The following is a 21,998-nucleotide window of genomic DNA, read 5'->3' as shown; positions in this document are numbered from 1 at the left end:
AGGGTGCAAGAAAATGGATGGATGGATGGATATATATATATATATATATATATATATATATATATATATGCAGTCACAAGACAAAAGTCAAGAACACAGACTGTGTATATTTTATTCACATCTGGATTTGTCCAATCTAGATACAGTACATGGTACATATGTTGTTGTAATATTGAATTCCCAAACTTTCAGATAAAAGTTAAAAATAATTAAAAATGATCTCAAAACCTCATCTTGTAGGTATTTAAATAGCTGCTGATGCAAGTCAGATTCATCAAATACAACATTAAATAAAAATGAGATTTCTTCCACTGAACAGCCTCTTCCCACTCATTTTCTGTTATCAAATGGATTCTTTGGATTTCAGAGTTTTGCGCTTAAGTTTTTCAAACACACTTTCTGGGTTTCCATTGAACATAAAATTGTGCAAATTGGAATTATGAAAATGAATCCACTTAAAGGGAACATGGAAGTAAAAAAAAAAAAACAAACTCAACTTTTTTGTTTTTGAAAAGTTTTTGAGCTAGGATGAGGTGCTTTTTTTCAGCCGTATCAAAATAAAGGTAATTCACAGGACTGCAGTGGAAATACCTTTTGTTTTTTTTAGCATCACACAAGTCTCAATACTACAGACAAAAAAGTCAGAAAGTAGGAAAGTGGTAAGACGATGGTTTGTTTTTGTTTTTTTTGGTGACTCCAACAGATCTCTCATAGCGTCGCAGTTCATAAAAAGTTCTGTTATTTGACCGTCAAATACAATTCCCCCCAAAACGCCACATACGTAGCCGCTCCCAAGTATAAGAGGTTTTGCCGCTTTAACGCACTAAACACCGCAATTGCAAAGTTGTATTTTTTCGACATTAGCAGAATATAAACAAAGATTTTTGCACGTTTGTAACAAAAATGCAGACGGCGGGCGTCAGAGTTTGACCGGGTTGTAAACCCTGAAGGCCGCTCTGGCGAAGCGAGGCGCGCTGCTCAGCTGGGGCAGAGCTTCCTGTTCCTGCACCGTGGTCCTGCTTCTCTGCTCACTAATGAGACACATAGAGGGCCATCAGAGAGCAAACAGCACAGAACACAGCCGCTGCGGATCAGTGGCTACTTTCATCACCATTTGAGACGGATCTTACCTACGACGCCTTTTCTGACTCAGATACTTCTTCTTCATATTGGCCAGCTCGTCGCTCAGTCTTTGATTCTCCCGTTTGTATTCGTTCATCTTTGAGTCGACCGACCTCAGCTCTGCTGTCAGAGCCTGCGGACGTTACCCCCAAATATAGAGACGGTTCGTAATGGAAACTCACCAGACATGAACAAATCAGCAGGAACGACCTAAATCAAAGCGACTAAAGGAGAGGGACGGAAAAAACCTGCAGTTTTTTGGTCCGTTCCCCGATGGTCCAGCGGTACTGCTGAAGCTGCATGGCTGCCTCGGGACCGGGCCGCCGGGCCAGAACCTGCTTCAGTTCCACATACAGCTTCTCCTTTTCCTACATGAGCGAGTTAGAAAAGACAGAGAAAAGTGAGAATGAAACCGAGGCGAAGAGGGGATTTTATGAGAAGGACCAACACAACCAGAGGAAAACCAATACAGGCTTTAGAAATAATTTTTTAGAAATTTATTATAGAAATGTATTATATATAAGATCATTTGTATTTTTTTTTTTTTTTTTTCAAAATCGGTGTGTTCCCATTAGGCAAATTTAATTTCGGAATTTCAATTTGCACAATTTTATGGTTAATGGAACTGGAGCTGGTGTTACAAAGAAAAGAACGTTTCTGTGTTCCCATGTACACAGAGAAGAAATAAATACTTTTTACATTTTGTGATAGACAGTGTTCTCGTCCTGATCTGCTCCATGAAGAGCAGCAGCTGCGGGCGGAGCGTCTACCTGCAGCAGCAGTCCCCGTTCCTCCAGCTCCTGGGTTTTAACAATCAGTCGCTTCTGCAGTGCCTGAATCTTCTGGATGAGCTGATACTTTCCCGGGTCGCTGCCCTGCAAGTTAGGAAACAATCCGCAAACGGTCAAGGTTCTCATCATTTCTTCTTTTACCGTCTGTGTTAAAAGCGTGACAGAAGAACGTCCAATGAAGATGGGGACAAACGGAGCCAACAGCTGCAGACATTCTGACCTTAAAGCCTCACCTCCAGTTGCCTCCATCGGTGAATATTTATGGGCTTGAGCTGGTCCTCCAGAACGCTGTTCCTGGTTCTCTCTCTGAGCAGCTCCGTCTGCAGGTGGAGCTGCTCCGTCCTGAAGGACAGGGTGGATGATTAACACCAACCGTCAACAGGAAAGCTTTCCAGCTACATGACTTTAAAGTTAACAACCGAACCGGAATGTTCTGAACAAGAAGCTTTCCTGTGACTGTGGATCGTCTCATTTAGATGAGGTTCTTCTTACCTAGCTGTCTGTGTCTCAGCACCCTCCCAGCTGCTTCTGACTGAGCCTTCCTCTCCAGCTCTACATCCTGCTCTCTGCGGGTCGCCTCCTCTGCTCTCTGGCTCTTCTCTGTCACTACCCTGACGAGGCGACCTGGGGTTATGTTTTACCTCAGCTCCTCTGTGTTGGGTAAGGTCCTGTCCTGGATGTCGTTGCTGCGGCGCAGCCTCTTGATCTCCAGATTCAGCAGCTGGATGTCCTCCAGCCTCTGCTTGTAGTGGAAGTCCCCCTTGCTGAGGATGGACTGCTGGATCCGGATCTTCTCAAGCAGGAGAGCGCGTTCATCGCTCCGCTGCAGCAGATGCTTGCCGAGGCTGTCCCGCTCCCGGATCACCTTCCGTCACAGCAGCACATGCTCAGACAGTAGGTGTGTGTGTGGGAGGGGAGAGGGGGGGGTTTCATGGTCTGACTACTCGGTGCTGACATTCTGCTTTACCTGCTGCAGCTGCTTCTGCTGTTGGACTCGGTCTTCCTCCATGCTGGTGATTGTCATCTGCAGTTTTTGCTGTTCTGTCCTCTGGCTGTCAATAAGCTGCTTTGTTTCCTCCAGCTGCAGCTTTATTGCTTGTAGATCCCCCTGATAGAAGACATACGCAAGATAATTGGGATGCACGATATTTAAGCAGAACTAACATCGGTATAGCAGTTATCAGTTTGATCAATAAAACTGGGACAAAATCGACAAAAGATATTTGTTTCAATCTTAATGCCGTGTGTTTCTGGAGTTAGAGGAAGTTGGTCATGTGGTATTTGTTTTGTCATGTGTGTGACAGAAGCTGCGTTTCCATTCGCCATATAATTACGCAATTTGACATTTCAAAAATAAATTCACCTAATGCAAAAACGGCAATTTCGAAAAAACTCATTTTTCGATAAAATAGCTTTGGCGTTAGGTCAAGGACGTGTCAAAATTAGCTTATTTTGAAAAAGAAGGTCCTAAACTTTGTTACAAAATAAGAAATATGTAAAAACGTTTAAATCCCTGTTATTGGTCCTTCCACGCCCCCTGGTGGAGACGGAGGGAACAGCACCTTGTAGGCTTCGTTCTCCTTTTCCAGCCTCTTCTGCTCCTGCTGATCTCTGACCAGTTCCTGCTCCTTCTCAGAGATGTCGTCTTTAAGCCGGGCAACTTGGTTGCTCATAGTCTTTATTTTCCTCTTCATTTCAGAAATCTCCTCCTTAAGGAAATTAAAGGAACACAGTGGGTGTTGTTAACACAGATCTGATCTTACAGAGCCCCCTGGACTAAAGTTAGCCACCTCCTGTGACATCATCATCATCATCTCTCTCACCTGTGACTCGATGAGGTTTTTGCTGTACAGATTCCTCTCCGCTATGATCGACTCCAGCAGGTTCTCCTGCTGTTTGAGTTTACACTCCGACTCTGTAGCTTTCTTTCTCCAATCAAATATCTCCATCTCTTTGTCTTCGACAACAGTGAGCTTCTGCTGCACCTGCAGAAGGCAAAAAAAAAAAACACCTCTTAGTCAAGGTGAAAAGCATGCAGCGGTAAGAGAAGCTACGCCACGATTGGCCCAGCTGCGTGACCCGCCTTCTGCATAAGGCTGCCGCTCTCGTTGACGTAGCGGTCCCGCTCCTTCTCCAGCTGCTGGATGATCTTCCGCTGCTTCTGCGCCTCCTGCCGGAACCCGGAGATCTCGTGCTCCAAGGTTCTCTGGTCCTGCTCCAGGAGCTTCATGAGGTCCTGCTGCTTCTCAGCCGACTGCACGGCTTTGGTCATGTTCTGTCCACAGGGGAGGGGAAACGAGTTCATGCCACACAGAGAAGGGAGCACATGGTGAAGGGGTGTGTCAAATCTGCAGAGTTGGTACCAAACTAAGCAGAATGTTGATTCCTCTAGGAAACGTCTATTAATATGATTAATATGATGCTAAAATGAAGAGGTAACCTTGTGCAGATTGTCCCTCTCTCGAATCAGCTCCTCCTTGGCTTTTTTATCAACTTCCACTTGCTTCCGGGAAGATTCAAGATCTGCATACGGAAAATTAGGAGACGCAAAAAGCCCAACATTGTTACAGCCCACCTGTATATAAAACAACTGACATTAGCAGCTTATACTTCTGGAATGACAGACATTAAATAATTTATCTTAGCTGTCCCAAAGTGAGATGAAATAGAAATTGTTATCTATCGGCATCCTTGCTGATGCCTTTCCTTCTTAGCGAAATGACGAAACTCTGGCTGCAGTTAGTTTTTCCACCTACAGCTTTATCTTTGTTTGGTATGTCAGTGTCAGAATTTCCTAGTTTTGTACAGTAGAGGTCAGACTTTTGAACAATGTGGTAAATGTGTTTGAGCCGAATGTTGAACTAGACGCTAAAAATATGCAGCTTTCTGCATATATTTCATTCCTGCTCAGCCGATGGATCGGATAAACGACGAGTGCATTTCTGGTGTCATCGGTTCGTACGTCAGAAACGCTCAAACCTTTTTCCAGGCCGGCGATCTGAGCTTTCAGCGTCTCCCTCTGTCGGTCAAGTTCAGCTTTCTGGTCCTCCATATGGTGGAACTTCTTCTGGATGGCTTCTCTCATCTTGGTTTGTTTGGCGACCTCCTGACGCATGTGACTCAGCTCTTCCTCTCTTATCTAATTGACGAACAAAGAATGACAGGAGAAGGGGAGAGAGAAAGGATTTTGTGAAAGAAAGCTGTAAATTGCACAACACGACTCTGGCTTCTCTTTCTTTCTCAGGGCTGGATTTAGGAGAATGAGGGACCCTCGTGCAAATTACAGAACATTAATAGATAAGTCAACACATTTGCAGATTCAAATTGACGGATGGTTGATGTCAAACGTGTGGCAGATGGATCAATGTTGGTCTCAAAAAGGTGATCGTTTTCAAATATTTGTGCGTAATTTCAATGAATAAAAATCCAATATTTTTAATAAAACACCACGATATGCACAATAGACAAAAAAAAAAAAACAATACATTTGCCACTGCCAAAACTTGTCACCATGGGCTACTGCCCCTGTATACCCTTTCTGAAAGCCCAGGTTGCTGCATGCCTGTATTTAAGAAAGGAACAAAGAAATGATGAGAAACACAAAGTGAATACCTTCAGTTCGTTTGCCTTCAGATGATTCTCCACAGAGAGCTGTTCCCTGGCAGCCAAGAGACGATCACATTCCTGCTGCAGTTTGCTGCTCTTCACCTGAATCTGCTCCAGTTCTTTGGTCGAGCGTTCATGCAATACCTGTGACAGGAAGGGACAGACTGGTGTGTAATGTTCTCTAATCACTGATAATCAACCCAAGGCGTATGTCCATCATTTACAATCTGTTAATTTCATATGCAATTGATATTTTACAGTTCCTCATGTAAAATATCAACAGCTGATATCACTTTTTTGTTTTTCTGTCCCTTTGGATTATATTTTGAATCACCTTGTATGGAAACGGAGCTGTTGAAATAAAAGTTTCCATCCAAACTCAATGATTCAATGCAATCTGCTGGGTTTCCACAGACAGAAAACTTCCTTAACCAAGTTGAATAATACATAGATCACTTGGCCTGTAAGTGTGATTGGATTTAAACTATGTTTTATTTTGTGCCTTGAGATGACATTGTATAAATAAACTGATCTGAATAGTAGACAGTTCCATCCCACTGCCTTGCTTACCTTTAGATCTCTGAGCTGCTGCTCCAGTCTCTGCTGCTCCTCTCTGGCCTTCTGTCCCTGCGTGGTCAGAGCTCTGATTTCGGCCATCTTGGCCTCCATGTCGGTGTGCAGCTGCTGGATCTCCTTGTCGAGCTTCTCCTTCAGTCTCGTCTCTCTGGAGAGCTCGTTCTGTTGCACCTGGAGCTCCTGCTGAAGCTAGAAGCAGAAACGCGAAGCTGATCTCAGACTCCTACACACCCGTGTTCATCCACGTTCATATTCACTTCCTTCGCTGAAAGCATACCCAACGTTCACCTTCAAGATCTTCTCTACGGCTGTCTCTTTTTGAGCCTCTATGTCTTGCTGAGTTACAGTCGCCTTGTTTAGTTTCTCTCTTAGGTCCGCCGCCGCGTTCGTCAGCTGGTCTCTCTCCTTAGTCAACTCTTCAATCATTTTAATTAAATCCCTTAAAAAAAACACCACAGATGGAGTTATAAACTTAATTTAGAGTATTCACAGTGCGCAGCAAACAAGAAAGCGGGACCCTTTCCTGACTCACATTCGTTCTTCGTCCTGCTGTTGTCCGGTTTTTTGCTCAGTTGCCTTTGTGAGCTTGAAAACGTCTTCTTTTAAATCCTTGATTGTTTCCTGGTCCTTTCTCTCTTTATCATGAGCTGCATCAATCAACTTCCAAGCCTTATCCAACTCCTGAAACATTCAAAGATCCATTTTTCACCGACAGAATCTGTTGAGTCCCTGAATATAAAGAAGTCAAACTTCCCCTAAAGGTAATGTAAATCAGTTTGAATATCTGCTCTTTTATTATCTCTAAGTGACACAGACGTAGAAACTGGCTGAACAGTTATGGAGAGAATATTTCATAAGTCGATCAAGCCGTACCCTCTTCAGCGACGTTATTGTCGTCTCATCTTCCTGGGACAGTTTCAGGGCAGTTGCCACTTTGGTTGATGTCGACGCGATCTCTGCGTTCAGCTCCCTGCACTTTGACATCAGCCTCTTTTCATTCTCCCGCGACTTCTTCAGAGCCTGGACGAGTTTCTCGTACTCAACCCTGATCCTGTCAAGGCTGCTGTCAGTGGCCAGCTCACTGAGGACAACCTGAAACTCCTCCAACGACTCAAAACGGTCGTCTCCTTCAAATTCTGTCTCCTGGAAATAAAGCAGAGCAGTATAAATACAGTAAAATGTGATTTATGTCACATCAGGACACAACAAAAATGGTCTGCTCTTAAGGGATTTTTTTTTACATAAAAAAAAGGTTGATTTGTAAACAGAATAAAAAGGGAGAGATGCCCAAGGAAGTGAATAATTATTATGTGCTATAACTCACTCAGCAAGTGTAGCATTGTAACATGGAAATTACTGAAACAAAGCCTAAATCACACACCCATACGCAGTACATCTATAAGCAGTAGGAACTCCAAAGTGATAACTATTAAATTGTATTGATAATAAGCCAATGACATATTGAAACATTGATTATCCAGAGTTGAGTAACTGATCATTTTAACTATGTCCTAACATGTAAAAACATGGGATAAAAAAACGGTATAAATATACATTTTTAACCATGACTGTAAATCTCTTATTAGTTCTAAACATAAAAATAGATGTGCAGTAATCATTCATAAACTTTAACAGCACTGAATATTCTATTTAGCTCACACTACATAAGTCATTACAAAGAACATTACAACAAAGCAAATGTGAAGATAATGTCCAAATATGCAAAAATAATAATGTATTCAGTCCACCTTTGAGGAAACTGACTTTTTAGCTAAGTAAATGTTGATACATGCGTGTGAAACCTAACACTAAATGACTTCCTCTTGTATATTTTTAACATTCAGCGACACAAGTTGGTCGCAAACAGCTGTAGTTATCAAAAAATGAAAGCATATCCTGAAGTTCAGTTACTGCTCCAGAACTATTTCTACACAAGCCAAACTCACCTCCATCAGACGAGACGAGAAAGGCTAAAATAATTCCGTATAATAGCAAACAATTCCTCTTTCTGCTACAGGCGAATGTTGATACTGGTTGCTTAGCAGCATCAGTTCTCGCGGGATTCAAAAGGAGAGGGGAAAAAAAGAATGTCGGGGCTGGTTTCCTAGCAATCGCTGATCTCGCGGTAAAAAACAGTCATCAAGACACCTTGAAATGAACACTTATGTTTCATCTTCCGATCAATACAAAATATGGATTTATCAGAAGATCAGAAAGACTTTTTATGAATGTTTTGTTTCCCTAATAAAAGAGTGAATGTTTAGCCAAGACCCAACAGAATTAGCTGGATTAGTGCAGTGTTTTTCAACCTTTTTTGAGCCAAGGTACATTGTTTTAATTGAAAAAATCACGAGGCACACCAACCAAAAATGGAAACAAAGATACTCTGTAGCCGCCTATATCACATCTATAGTAATTCTTATCAAAGTCTCTTGAATAGGAATCAAATAAACACAAAAATGTATTTTTATCACATTTCTTATTTCAAATTGCACTTAACATATTCACTTCAAAAATACACCTGAACAGTACCACAACACTGTGGAGTTAAATTTAAAGAAGTTGTAGAAAAAGTCAGTGTTTTACAAACTAATCCACAAGCATTCTTTTAGCCGGAATACAGAAAATAATTCTTATTCTGAAAGAAGCAATAATATTTGGGAAACATTTCACTTCATATTCACTGTTAGAATATGAAGAGTTGCATGTACAAAATGTCAATATCTGTATATTTTACCCACCTGGTGTGAAACCTGTGCATGTTTGGATGAAAACCGAGCTGATTTCGTGGCAGAAATTGAAGAAAGACAAAGCTCTTCCTCAACATCTCTCAGTCTGTTTTTAGTTTTTATAGTAACCAGGCTTGAGAAGCTCACTTCACACAGATATGCTGTGGGAAATGGACTCATGTTCTTTCCAACTACTGCTGAGCTTCTCTGTCTTTTCCATCACTGTCATCACAGTCTTGCTAGATACGATGCTCTCACCGCTACCTGTAACATTCATGCATCACTAATTCTCTTGTTTTAATGTAAAATGCTCTGTACCTACTGCCATCTAGTGGTAAGAAAATTACATGATTACGCCGCTAGTCGCTACTACAGCAGAGACACTCGAAGATGGCATTATTTGCAGATAATTCATTTTCAAAAAATCTTTTAAAACCAATTAACGTATTTTTCGGACTATAGAGTGCACCATACTAGCACCTTCAATTTAAAAAAAAAAAACAACCAAAAAAAAAACTAGAAGCTGCTCTCGGTTTTCCATTAGGACCCAGGAGAGGGCTGCGTCCTAATAAATCTGCTGGACGCAGCACGCCGTCTCTAAAGCCGAACCATGGTTTCGTTCACACCGAACTTAAGTGCAGCAACTCTGTTTCCCTCCTTGTAGTGCCAGATCGACAGCCCTCAACTTAAAAGCTGCATGATATGAGTTTGAAAACATTTCTCCGTCGTGACTGCTGCTAGCATGTGGTTGTTCTAAATGAAAATTAGCGCGCTCTTCTTTGATTTACAATTTTGACTTTTAATGATTCACTTCCTGCTAGAGAGCCCCCTGGTGGTTGAAGAAACCACCGGACTACAATGGCTAAAAAAACATGATATTTAAAAGTAAACAAAAGTTTTTTGTGACATCATGTGTTGCCATGGAAAAAAACAAAAAAAGAAAAACAGCACTAACCCCCCCCGCCCCCCCTCCCCCAAACATTTCATTCTATTTACCCGGCATTGATTCCTGGAGGTTTTGTTGTTGAAAGTGATTTCAGTCTGTTTGCTCGGCTGCCCCATGCCTGGTCCAGAATCAGAAAGCAGCTTCTCTGGAGACACTGAGGTACGTGGCTAACTTTCTATCGCCCTCTCTGCTTGACAAATGTGAAATAACAAATGCAAAACGATAAACTAGAAACGTACATTTTCAAAGTTAAAATGTTTTTTATATATTTCTGGGTTTAGTTTAAATACGAGCAACAGCAAAAGAAATGAGGTAATAAGTGAACAGTTTTATTAGCATGAACTAAAGTAAAAATGTACAACTGGATAGGAAAGTGAAATATGTTGGAGGAGAAACTGTTATATTTTTAAAAGTCGAAAAATATAATATAGTAAAATACAAATCACTTGAGCCCCTGGGTTATTAAGATGCTGGTCGACTTCTACTTTTTTATACTGCAAAGATTTGTTAGAAGTAAGAATTTAGGGCTCAAGTTTAAATTATTTGTGAATATTTCCTATGAAAATTGTACATCCAGACTCATGTAAGATACATGTAAATGCACTCTTGTGTTTCCTTTTCTCTGGATATTTGGTCCTCTTCCTTGTACAATTATTCATTAAAGCTGATCAATAATCTGGCCCGGATCCATCTTAGAATTCACATTTTAAATTACATTTTTCAATTTTCAGTAGCATTGAAGTCAGGACTTTGAGAAGACCATTTCAAACAGCTACTGTTCAATCCATTCTAAAACCCGTCTCCACAAGTCATCTAACTGCTGATTTAAGAAATAGTTTTGGGTTGTCCATGTTGTCAGAAGCAAGCTGCAGTCTAGTGTTGATTATTTTAATGAAAAGTATTTATGTACACTGATGGTAAAACTGGCTTTCCTGTAAACTGTGTTCCTAGAGTTTCCAAACTTTGCCACAAAAAATATAGCCATCATATGAAAGTTACAGCAAAAATTCACACAGGAAACTGATTCAATCTCCCATAAAATATATATTGTATTAATGTTCCTGAGAAGTGGATGTAAACTTGCTACTAAAACTTTGGTGTGAATTTTACAGTCAAAGGCACCAGAGGACCAAAGCAACAGGGATGGTTCTCATCAGTCCTGGTTTGTCGAGATTGGAAAGGCTAAAAAGGCCAAAAGGGCGGCTCTGATCCAGAGCGTCGAGAGACTGTGTGCCTCACAAACAGCCCGCAGCAAAGCTGTCCTGGACAGACTGCAGGACACCTTCCCCACACCTCAGCTTCCAGCAAGCCTCTCACCGCTCCCCAAATCGTCACTGAGAGGAAAGAAGGTCAAACACACTTCGAACGTGAAGGACAAAAATGGCCAGACACAGGACACCAAGCAGATATGTTATGAGGAGGATTGCATGTTTCAGAAGAAGCAGCTTCCAGGTGGTCAGGCGGCGCAGGGTGATCCATTCCCCAACATTTCGAGTGAATGCGGGGACATGGTGGAAACCCTGAGCCCTGTAGACACACACACACCCAGAGAGATGAGGTTTTCCACCAATCTGGGGAGCTGGCCCAGCTCAATCCTCGCCCCAGCTCCTCACCCGGGACCTAAACCTAGGAGACAGTCTCGCCTCCCAGTGATAATAGGCAAAGCAGGTAAGATCAGGTTATAGACTGAAGATAACTTCTTTCATGTAAGAAATATCTGACATGAGATCAGCTGACGGAGGTTACATTACATCAAGGAAGGTAGCTACTCTGTTTTTGTTTCTTTTTTCTGAAAAGACAAAGAAGCATCTGGATGCAAACTTCAGTCAGCTACAGCTGAAAAGGAGCCGTTACCACAAAGAATGCAGCGCCACTTCGACCGCACTGGCTGGCCTCAGCCGCTGACCTCTTCGAAGAAGATGGTTATCGTCGCAGCGCAACCTGCGGAGCTCGTACCAACTGACAGAACGGGACCTCTCCTTGAGAAAACTCTCAGTTCTCCAAAGTCTGACATCATGACAGGAAAGACCAGATTCCCACCCCTGACCGATACGTCAGAGAGCGCGCCCCCCTGGCTCAGACAGCTCAGCTCCCACAACTGGTATGACAGCAGCAACACTACCAAACCTCCACAGGGAGATTATTCTACACCGTTTATACTGTAAAGCAGTGTTTTTGAAAGTGGGGGCCACCAAGTGTCTTTGGGTTTCCCAAAAGGTAGTTCTGTTCGAGAGACCTTGGCATGGACAAGTATCGGAAACAGAGTTCTGTTGTTGGAGCAACAGCCTAATAATCTTTGTTCAACGCAGGGAAAAGAAAATGGACGGAATGAAATCTGTCGCAGATCTGGCACAGCACCACCCAGAGCAGCTGAAGACCAAACTGCATGAAGTCTGCCGAGTCTTGACAGAGGAGGTGTAGACATGTTTTCTCAGCGCTGGTCTGGGTTTCAGTTTTCTAACGTCAGATTGTTTCCTTTTCCTTTGCAGGTTAAAAACCAGCGTCCTTCTTTAGCCGGCGCTGTCATTGACACTATAGCGGAGCTCTACACTCAGCTGGGAAAGTCAATGGACCCCGAGGCAGAAAGGACCAGCGACGCTCTGCTGCTGAAGCTGGCACAGACCAACAACGAGTTTGTTCACCAGAGAGCTAATCTGGCTCTGGACGCACTGGTGAAGGGCTGCAGTCCTGCTAAGGTTCTGAATGTTCTGCTCAGCACAGGCCTGAGGTAGGAGGAGTTGGGATATCTGAGGAAGTTCATACCAGCATCTCACGGAGACATCTTTCTGGCTTTGTCCTCCTTCAGTCATCACTGTGCTGCAGTGAGAGAAAGCGCGGCGCAGCACGTCCACCAGCTGAAAAACATCACCGGAGAGGATTACATTCTGAAAGCAGGAAGGAGGTTTTCAGGAGGTTTCCTTATTGCGGTCAGCAAGATGTGTGCGGATTCTAATCCTGAAGTCAGGTTTGTTCTCGACTGGAAGAAACGCTGACTGTGCAATACGTATCAGTATCTTGGCCATTTTAGGAGACTACCTGGGAACTGTATTGCTGTACAGGAATCATGGGCAGGAAATGCTGTGGGAATTTGCTCAGCACAAAGAGTTTATGGTCCAGTGGCAGAAGGCTGTCCCCGCTAAGGCCAGGGCTCAACTGGTCAAACTTTTGAAGAGGATGAGACGGCAAAAGGTGTTTCCAGCTAACAATCAAACTCCTTTTACACTTTAAACTATAGTGCGGCGCCAAAGCTTTCGGTTCAAATTTTTTGTTTTTACCCATATTTGCTGGAAATGTCGTCTCAAAATGTTTCAGAAGACAAATGCTTCCAGTTTATGTACAGTTAGTCTAATCCTGTCTTATGGCCTGATCTTTACATGTAAAACAGTGAAGTCAAGTTCAGTTTTCTATCTAATCTGCAAACCTTCCACATTTTGTCGAAGGTTTGCATCAAGGTTTGTGGAAACAAACCTTGATGCCTTTATCTCACAGACCAACACAAAGTATTTTAAAGCCTCATCTTCACTACTGCAAATACTCTCAAATGTCTTTTCTACCCTAAAACGTTTTTCTCCGGTTGGCTTTTGGATATTCTCTGCCACTTGTTGCCTTTACAAGTAATTTAATTAATAATTAAGCCTGCGTGTAAATTAACGGCAGTTTAAATCCAGCCATTCTAAGAAAGCTTTTAAAGAGAGTTGGTCAAAAAAAAGTCTCAGGCAAACCAGGTTAGTGTAGAAGAAGTGGAGTAGTTTATAAATCCCTATTTACTTTCACTAGACATATGAAAAGGCATGACAAAGTTTTATTGTGTTGTTATAAGTCATGTTTTAGTACTGAGATACTCGATTCTGTACTTTCATTTGCAACTAAGCATCGTGTTATTGTGCAGGCTGAATGGACAAGAACCGAGGTAGAGATTTGTCCAGCAGATGGCCCTGTTGAGCAAGGCTGATCCTGCAAAAAGAAGACCGCTCCCTTGGAAAAAATAAATGTCTGTCGTTTAATTGTACAAGACTGTTCCAGGGACAGACAAGGGTCCAATTAAAAATAATTCAGAGAAGACGGTGACAGTGGAAGATGGTTTTCTGTAACCAACTAATCATTAAACCAACTGAACAAATGATCAAAGAAAAAGTTTCAAGTTTTTTTTGTGTTACACTCAAATTTAGCTTGGAAGAATGTCTTGTTTGAAGAGGCATAATAAACCATTATATATTGTCACAATTTTACAGTACTAATATACTATTAACAAAAAAAAAATATGCAAATAGGTGCTGGATGGCAGGTGAAGTGATGGTAATCATAATCATTCTGATTCTGTATTGAGTCAGTTTTCCCCTTTTGTTTCACAACCTATTTTATTCATCCCAAAACTATTCAGGAACTTTTTCATTTGTTCCATTGTCAGAAATTATTATGGAGAATCGTAATAATAACATTAATCTTAAAAATACTCTGGAGCCATTTTGGGTTTGTGATTTATAAATGAAAACGGTTGGAATCAGATGTATTGATCCTCAAGGGGAAATTGCTTATTTGTTGACAATTAAGTAATCAGAAATTTCTATTCATTTAAAAAGTCAGATATTGTACTTTTGTTTGTTAAAGTATAAACAGTGCCTTGTTTAAAATAAAGTCAACATTGAATAGTCTTTTCAAAACTCATAATCTCATTTTATATGAATGGTCCAAACTCTTTTACATGATATTACCGCCCCGTAGTGGTCAGCCTGTTCGTTTACTCCCATAAAGCCAACTTGCCATCAAGAGTTTGATGTGCTCAGTTGGTTTAATTAACCTTACAGACCGTGAATGTTAGCAGGTGAACTTGTTACAGCAGGTATGCGATTCTCAGCTGTGAAAGAAAATTCTACTGAAATCAGTCAGAAAATCTGTAAGCTGAATTGACCGCATAAAACGTTCAGCGATCTGAGTTAATGAAATAAATCCAACACTCTTGTTAGAAAATTTAAACATTTTATTAAATAAAAACCGATGTAATATACACCATTCTGAATATACAACTAGAACAAGCATACCAAGACATTTCAAATACAAAAAACTGTTGAATTCAGTTGCTTTCACTTTTTAGGGAAGGGTGGGAAGGGTGAGCAGGAATTACAGTAGCCATACATTCCTATTAGTGTTTGTGCAAACCAATATAAAAAGCGTCATGAGGATGGACTTTGTAAAGGTGAAAAACAAACAAAAAATGTACAAGGAACACATGTAGGACTTCAGATTTCCATAAAGAGATATTTTGAGGTACAGAGTTGTCTATGCCTATAATGAAAAAAATAATGTTAGTTATGTTTTAAATACAAGTCAACTCATCTCAGGAAGACAGAACAATTAGAAGATATGAGTTTAGTTTGTTCTCCTTCCTCTTGTATTGCATTTTATAATCATAAAAAAACCCAAAAAACAATCATTTTCTGATAAATTGAATCTGTGTTTTTTTTTTTTTTTTTGTAACAAGGCAGTAACGACAAAGATTTGAATCACAGAATGATGTTTTTCTCCGTTTTCACTACTTGCGGTTCATCTATCCGTGGGTTTTCGGAGAAGTTTGGTTTCGCGAGAACTTTCCGACGCGATCTGGAACGAGCCGTGTGACGACACCCGCAGGGAAACTCACTTCCTTTGACGTGCTCGAAAGCCTCTAACGGGGATTTTTAATGGTTAAAATATCAAAAGTCGAATGTGAACGTTATTACGCTCAGCACCAAAGACAATGTGTAGATACTATTTGCACCCATCCATGTGGCTGATGTAGAAGAAGCACTGACCAAAAAGAAAAACAAAACAAAAAAGAAAGTCAATTCAAATCAACGATCTATCAAAGTTAGTTGCTTTAAAATGTGCCCCTCCAAGAAGTTTGTCTAATTGGATCTTGGAATTCCCTGAAAGGACAAAACAAAAAACTCCCAACACCTCTGCCTCATGTGAGTGCAGCGGGTCGATCGACCGGCCAAACAGCGATCTACAGTACAGTACAGGATTGTGTAGCTACATTTTGTCTGAAGCAGGGACAAAAACAAAGAACTAAAAAAAAAAAAAAGCACCACCGATGTTTGTTTTTTTTTTTTTTTTTTTTTTTCGCTTTTTTTTATATCTATATATATATATATATATATATATAGCACCAGTTGTTATAATGAAGTTGATGGTTGTCTCTTCTTTTGTTTTTCTTTTGGCAATTTACAGCACTGAACTGAGAGCGCGGTGCAGCAATTAGCAGCTGCTGCGGTGCTCCACCTCCACTTTCGAGCAGAAGGCGCGGATAGACGTTGGCTAACTTGCACGTGCTCCGGGCCGGAACTAGACTGACAGATTTGGATCGTCGAGAAGCGCTGCGTGTTTCACTGCAAACACAAACAATCACGTTGGAAAACTTTTGTTCAATGTGGAGCTGTCCAAAATGCATTTGGATCTACAGTGCTTCTACAGGCGGAGAGCACCACAGAATGGAAAATAAATTACAATTCATGCCGAGAAATATATATATATTTATATTTTTTAAAAAGGGGGAAAAAAAGCAGAACAAACTAAGTTTTTTATGGAAAATCAATGATCAGTATGATAAGGTGTTGCCCATAAATAATTAGGTATATCTGCTATTCACACGCACTATAAAAACTAATTTACCGTCTTTTTTTTCTTTTTTTTTTCGTGAGGATCTTTTTGTAGACAAAAAGATATACAGTACAGTTCGGTGCACCAATTTCTTCTCTTCTGAACAACTCAGGAGCTTAGATAGACGACATATTTCTCTACTCTGTGTACAGTTCTGCATTGCTACGGTACAAAGCAACGTATGAGTACAAAAATAATAGGATATTGACTTTTACATTCTTGAAAACAAGGACCGTCCCGTTAATCTAGCTTCCAACGCAAGTGCCGTCTTCTCTCTATGATAATAAATTGATATTAAATTCCTACGCTAACTTCTAGTATTTCATTTTTAAGCACTCACATACAGTAAAGACACTGATATCACACCATGTTACGCCGTGTCACTGAAGTAGACCGCACACTACTCAGTTCTCACTCTCAGTTCTGATGTGCATCATGTTTTCCTCTACAAAATATATTTATATATATTTTTATATATAGATATATATATCTTATGGTAAGCTCTTTTGAGATATTTACACAGTATTACATTTTTTTTATTTTAGCCTGAATTATAAATCTAAAATGCATTTAGGTATGCTATCCAGCTTGGACATTTTTGATCAATACTCAAGATTTCTGTTGCCACAGCAATGAGTGGCAAAGGTCGCCAATGTCTGCATCCTGCAAAGACCGATGGGATCAGTCTGAATATGTTTGACGGCTGCGCTTCGGGACAATATGTCGGATCAAACTGGCTACGTCTTACTGCAGGTGTTCAACACGCATTAATTCATCTTTTTATTTTTTTAAACCCAGCAGCTGTCAGACTTTCGGGAACACAAGTCTTTCGTTTAGAACAGGCCGGTCTCTAAACCTTCAATTTCACTTGGCATAAATCAATTTACAATTAAATGTGGCAAAAAACAATCACAGCATCAATTAGTACCCATGTGTTCGTGTTTTAATCATTCTCAATTTATACAAAAGTGATATTTAGTCTTCATGATTTCTAGAGGGATAGCTTTTTGAAGTGTGGTTCTTTCCAGTTCAGATCTACCAACTCTACTCACGTCACATCAAAACCTTTATTGGTGAAACTGCAGACGTTTTCACTGTCGATAGTCAGATTTCACGTCAATAACTGTCTCCCTTCCGGCTTCTTCTTTAGCAGCATTCCAGCTGAGACTACAGAAAGACGGTGGGATTATTTCGGTTTGTCATTTTCTTTCACTACTAAGCTGTAGTCTGTAGAAGAACACGACTACAGCTTTAAAGTCAATCGACTGACAACGTCATGAGACATCCAAAGCGGATGCAATTCTACACCTTTATATGATTCTCGTGGTTATACAAAAATAGCAGAATCACTGGGAGACAGATTCATCTCCTGGATGGTTAAGTGTTCTAACAGGAAGAAGAATGAAAAACCGTCCCTCCTTTCTATTTAAGTTAATGAATCTTAACTGCGGTTACTGTAGCTGCCGCTTTACGTCCAGCTTATTTAGTCCAAATCTGCCATCCAGGACAAACGAAACCTCAAACCTACAACTCAAAGAAACAAGTTCTGATGCGACATGCCCTTCAGACTGGATTTTAAAAGAACCTCGCTGTGTAAATACCAAACACGTACAAACAGTGCATACATATATGCTTGGTGCTAATGCAGGCTATGTGAAATTTGTATCGATTTTAACCGTAGTCTGGTTTTCAGTATTTTGAGAACAGTTTCGCTTTATCTCATATGACACAATTAAACTGTCATACTGTAAAATATAACCACGCCTCAATTAGGAAATTCATACGCATCGCTCTCATGTCTGCTTCGACTGCTGCAGGTTTTCAAATGTGTCTGGAAATCCCACCATCCGGTTCACAACCCCTTCTCTCCCAAAAGGAGTCGATTGTGACAGTCAATCAAAGCAAAAGGGAATCCGAGACACCCTGTTTTTTCTTTTAACAGCAATACATAATTTTTTATTATGGTGGCAACATCAGTTTGACCAGTTTTAGCTCTCTTTCCCGATGGGATTTTGAATCCAGTTAGGACTTCCGACATCCTCTTATTTCCCCTCAAGAACTAGAAAAATACAGTTCCAGATGTGAGGGTTTGTCCTCTTTTTTTTTTTTTTTTTTTGGAAGGATCTGTCAGCTCCTCTTGTAGCACCTATAGCTGATTGAAGAGCCCCTATTTGACACCACTGCTGAAGCACCTGTGATCAATCACCGTCACATCAGAATGTGAAGACAGTGTTTGTGTTTGAGCTAGACCTTAGAATACCTCAGAACGCTAAAGGATATCGCCAATGATTAGCCGTTGACGAGCTGTTGCTGCTTGATCTATCTGTTGACAATAGTAGTAACGTTGAAGCAAGATTGAGGATTTACATTTGTTCATACAGACATATATGTGATCAATTTTAAGTTATTTCCACACTAGATGACATCTGTGGAGGCACGTTTCCATTTTAACCCAAAACACGAGAACATATGAGCGATTCATTAAATCCTAATCAATACGTTGTAAATTACTGTTTACTGTCTGTTCATTTTGATCATTATGCCTTCTAGCAAATGAAAACCAAAAATTTAGTAAAACAGAATTGCTGTGTTACATAATAGTAACAAAATGGATGTTTTTAATGCAGAAATTTGGTCCCGTTAAAAAGTTTGTTCTTATACTGTGCGGTACATGTAGTCAGTAACTGGATGGATCTCCTTTTGTATGAATTTCTACATCAGTACAGCGTATCAGCCTCTGGTTCCTCATTCTTTAACATCAGACGCTGTTAGGGAAGCTTTCTGCTCTCTACAGCTCTCAGCAACTCACCAATCAACTTCAGGGGTCTACCCATCTTTAGAAGGGATGTACTGATCTAGTGTCCCCAACAAAACCAGTTTGTGACAGCTGTTGTACGTCACTGCTCTGCGATCATCAGCTGCACGCTGTCGGTTTTTAACAATCAAAGCTTATTTTCCTCTGCTGGGATTTGTTAAATTCAATATATTTGGGTTTTCATTTGCTTTAAGCCATAATTATAGAAATAGAAATATATCACTCTTTGTGAAACCAGGACATTCTAATTTATTTAGATGTGACCTGCATGTGTGCATCTTTTTTGAACAGTTTTCTTGTTAGTTTTATGAAAATGTAAATGAAATTTTGTCATATTTTTTCATTATACATTTTTTTATATATATTTTCCCGATTAGCCCACGGTTAGCACTCCTATCTGCATGTACTGTGGAAATACCTTAACCAGACCAAACAAATGAAAATGATAGACATGACAAACGTCTGAAGGCTTTGTAGGACCAGCAGCTTAAGAAAAGAATCAAATAAAATGCATATCCGACATGAGACATTTTCACAGCAAATGTCCCCGTGAGATTTTAAAGTACTTGCACAAATCAAAGAAACTGAGCACCATTGAGGTTAAAAAAAAAAAAAAAAGAAAGGAAAAAAAAAAGACAATGTCGGGTTAATTGTTGCTGCGCATGTCCACCGTTTGTGAGTTAGAGCGCCATCTAGCAGCAGAATATGCAGAGTAGGATGCAGTTGATGCAGTTATGGCACCTTGTTGTAAATGAAAAGTCCTTTTTGAGTGTCCTCGTTCTCATGCAGTTTTAAACAAAACGCAGATAAACAGTAAAGCTCTGCTAATGCCAGTGGAAAATGCAGCTAAACACAACTTTTTTGGCTCACTTTGTTTTACCTTAAATGTGTTCTGCTTTTCTCTGAACACAGATCAACTCGCATAAGAAGAAAATACAAAGAAAATGGAGCACAATAAAAAAAAAAAAGTAAGTAAAACAGGCAAAACGGTATTTTTCAGGCCAAAGAAAACAGTGTGTTCTTTATGTTTACACTGATAGACCAAGGTACAAAATCCTATCCAACATCTACTCAAATTTTAAATAAAACTTTTGGCAAAGAGTTTCTCAACAGAATTTGGAGCCCTCAGTGGCACAAAAAAACAGAAAAAGCAAATGTAATGAAACTGATGAGATTTTTGCTCCAGTGCAAACAGCTGTCAGACAAAAGTAGCACTTGTTTAAGCAGAAGCTCTTGTAAACGGAGCATGTGTACTGCTTCCTACTAAACGTAACGATTTCTATGGTGATGGTTGAAAATGCCACATCTCCACATCTGATTTGCCTTTTGAATGCATCGCAGTGGACTGGATTATAACAAATAAAGAGTGTAGCTTAGAGTGAGGAAATAAGTTAAAGGTTTTTGTTTTTTTCATTTCTTTTGACATTCCTAAAACAAGTGAGTTCCTGTCCTGATTATTTACAGCAGAGCAGAAAAGCTGAGAATGTCAGCTTCTGGTTAGCTTCGGCATTTTCTGATGTAGGTTAGCTGGATAGGAAATATATGGCCCCTTTTAAAACCAGAGGAAAGGTACATTTTCAGCATTGCAGTAGTGAAGAAAGAGTGTTTCTTATTTGGACAGGAGAAGTCAAAGAGCTGAGCTGGTCGACTCCGGCGGTTGTGTGGTCTCGTCTGCTCTGAGGTAAAGTTGGTAGGAAGTAAGATCGTCCTTAAATGTGAGGCAGAGAATTCATTGGAAGGACCTGTAAACGGAGGTGTGGGAGGGAGACCGGAGTCAGTGGAAAACAGACCCAGCTCAACTTAGCATCAGTCATTTAGACTCTCTCAATAAAGGGGACTCCGGAACAACTTTGGGGGAAACTGTGTTGAATGATTAAAGTCCCGCCACTTGTTTGTAAAATGTTGACTTTTGCACTGGAGTAAATGTTCAATTGGAATCTCAAAATCAGTAAAATCACTTTCAGGAGGATGTACTAGCTGATTTAAAATGATGCAGGACACGTTTGTGTCTCGGCGCGTCCCTTAGCAGTACGTTTTTTTTAACAAATCATCCAGACTTTTTTCCACAGGAACTATCTTACAGCTGCAACTCCAATCTGGGAGATCACTCTAGATTCTCTTCCGTACTACTCTTTGTTAAAGTAAACCGAGACAAACTGATTTGTACTAGAATATAATTTTTTACTAGAAAATGTTTAGATTTAGAAGTCTTTGTTCAGTTTATACCCTAGAGTACTCTAGGTTATTGTCAACAGCAATTTACTGATGAATGCAGATTCAATAAAACAAGTGTGAACCTACAGATTGCACTAAATCTGTACTCTGACATATACTCCATTTTGTAGATAATGGAAATAAAGACATTCCACTGACTTTGCTGTCTTGTCTAACTGCAGCGTATTGATGGAATGGTAATGGGAGCCTGTCCCTAGTTGTGACCTCATCCCTGGGGCCTTTCAGAGGAAGGTGGCGTGGTCTAGGTCCATGTTGTCCATGCTTGCTAAAATGGCCTTCTGGTCCTCCCGTGGTGGACGGCGGTACAGCAGAGCAGAAAAGCGAGCATACGGGTCATGAAGAAGGGGCCGTTTCTTCTTCTTGCAGAGGTAGAGCGCTTCTTCGGGCTGGAGTACCTGAGAGGTGTAGGCCTGCTGGGTCTGAGAGGTGGAGACACCTGGTGGAAGAAAATTGCCTATCAACCTGGAAAATTGCCTATCTTGTGTCTAGTTGCTAGGTTTTGGTTCTACTAGGTTGCCTTGTATTTGTAATCCAGTCACTTG

At 40.6% G+C, this 21,998-nt stretch overlaps 3 protein-coding genes across 8 annotated transcripts in view; 1 reads left to right on the top strand and 2 right to left on the bottom strand.

Moving 5' to 3' along the window:
- Positions 1–94: 94 nt before the first annotated feature.
- Positions 95–8,147, bottom strand: cfap58 (cilia and flagella associated protein 58). Of its 2 annotated transcripts, XM_008428402.2 has the most exons (18): positions 8,042–8,147; positions 6,969–7,238; positions 6,628–6,776; positions 6,384–6,534; positions 6,090–6,284; positions 5,526–5,663; positions 4,893–5,052; positions 4,354–4,436; positions 3,997–4,188; positions 3,737–3,898; positions 3,476–3,622; positions 2,881–3,021; positions 2,555–2,778; positions 2,147–2,255; positions 1,893–1,997; positions 1,371–1,490; positions 1,131–1,255; positions 95–1,031 (listed from the first exon to the last, which is right to left on the bottom strand). In XM_008428402.2, exons 1-18 carry the CDS (start codon positions 8,045–8,047, stop codon positions 920–922), a joined length of 2,589 nt encoding a protein of 862 aa, XP_008426624.1. In that variant the 5' UTR covers positions 8,048–8,147; the 3' UTR covers positions 95–919. The 2 variants fall into 2 exon arrangements, with proteins under 2 accessions (XP_008426624.1, XP_008426625.1); XM_008428403.2 differs by lacking the exons at positions 95–1,031; positions 1,131–1,255; positions 1,371–1,490 and having other exon boundaries at positions 1,907–1,997; positions 2,134–2,255.
- A 1,648-nt stretch (positions 8,148–9,795) lies between these two features.
- LOC103476220 (uncharacterized) lies at positions 9,796–13,830 on the top strand. 2 transcript variants are annotated; one of them, XM_008428399.1, is made up of 8 exons: positions 9,796–9,929; positions 10,883–11,438; positions 11,568–11,871; positions 12,080–12,185; positions 12,260–12,498; positions 12,577–12,735; positions 12,830–12,959; positions 13,660–13,830. In XM_008428399.1, the coding sequence occupies exons 1-8, from the start codon at positions 9,885–9,887 to the stop codon at positions 13,720–13,722; spliced, it is 1,602 nt and encodes a 533-aa protein (XP_008426621.1). In that variant the 5' UTR covers positions 9,796–9,884; the 3' UTR covers positions 13,723–13,830. The 2 variants fall into 2 exon arrangements, with proteins under 2 accessions (XP_008426621.1, XP_008426622.1); XM_008428400.1 differs by lacking the exon at positions 12,830–12,959.
- A 2,058-nt stretch (positions 13,831–15,888) lies between these two features.
- igsf9bb (immunoglobulin superfamily, member 9Bb) overlaps positions 15,889–21,998 on the bottom strand; it is an 89,674-nt gene continuing 83,564 nt past the window's right edge. For all 4 annotated transcript variants that reach the window (XM_008428389.2, XM_008428392.2, XM_008428390.2 and 1 more), the window contains one exon: positions 15,889–21,892. In XM_008428389.2, the coding sequence (XP_008426611.1) occupies positions 21,678–21,892 (215 nt within the window). In that variant the 3' untranslated portion in view covers positions 15,889–21,677. The remainder of the gene's footprint in view (positions 21,893–21,998) is intronic.

Source organism: Poecilia reticulata, linkage group LG14 (genome assembly GCF_000633615.1).
Source record: "Poecilia reticulata strain Guanapo linkage group LG14, Guppy_female_1.0+MT, whole genome shotgun sequence".
NCBI lineage: Eukaryota > Metazoa > Chordata > Actinopteri > Cyprinodontiformes > Poeciliidae > Poecilia > Poecilia reticulata.
This window is presented reverse-complemented; position numbering and strand designations above follow the sequence as displayed.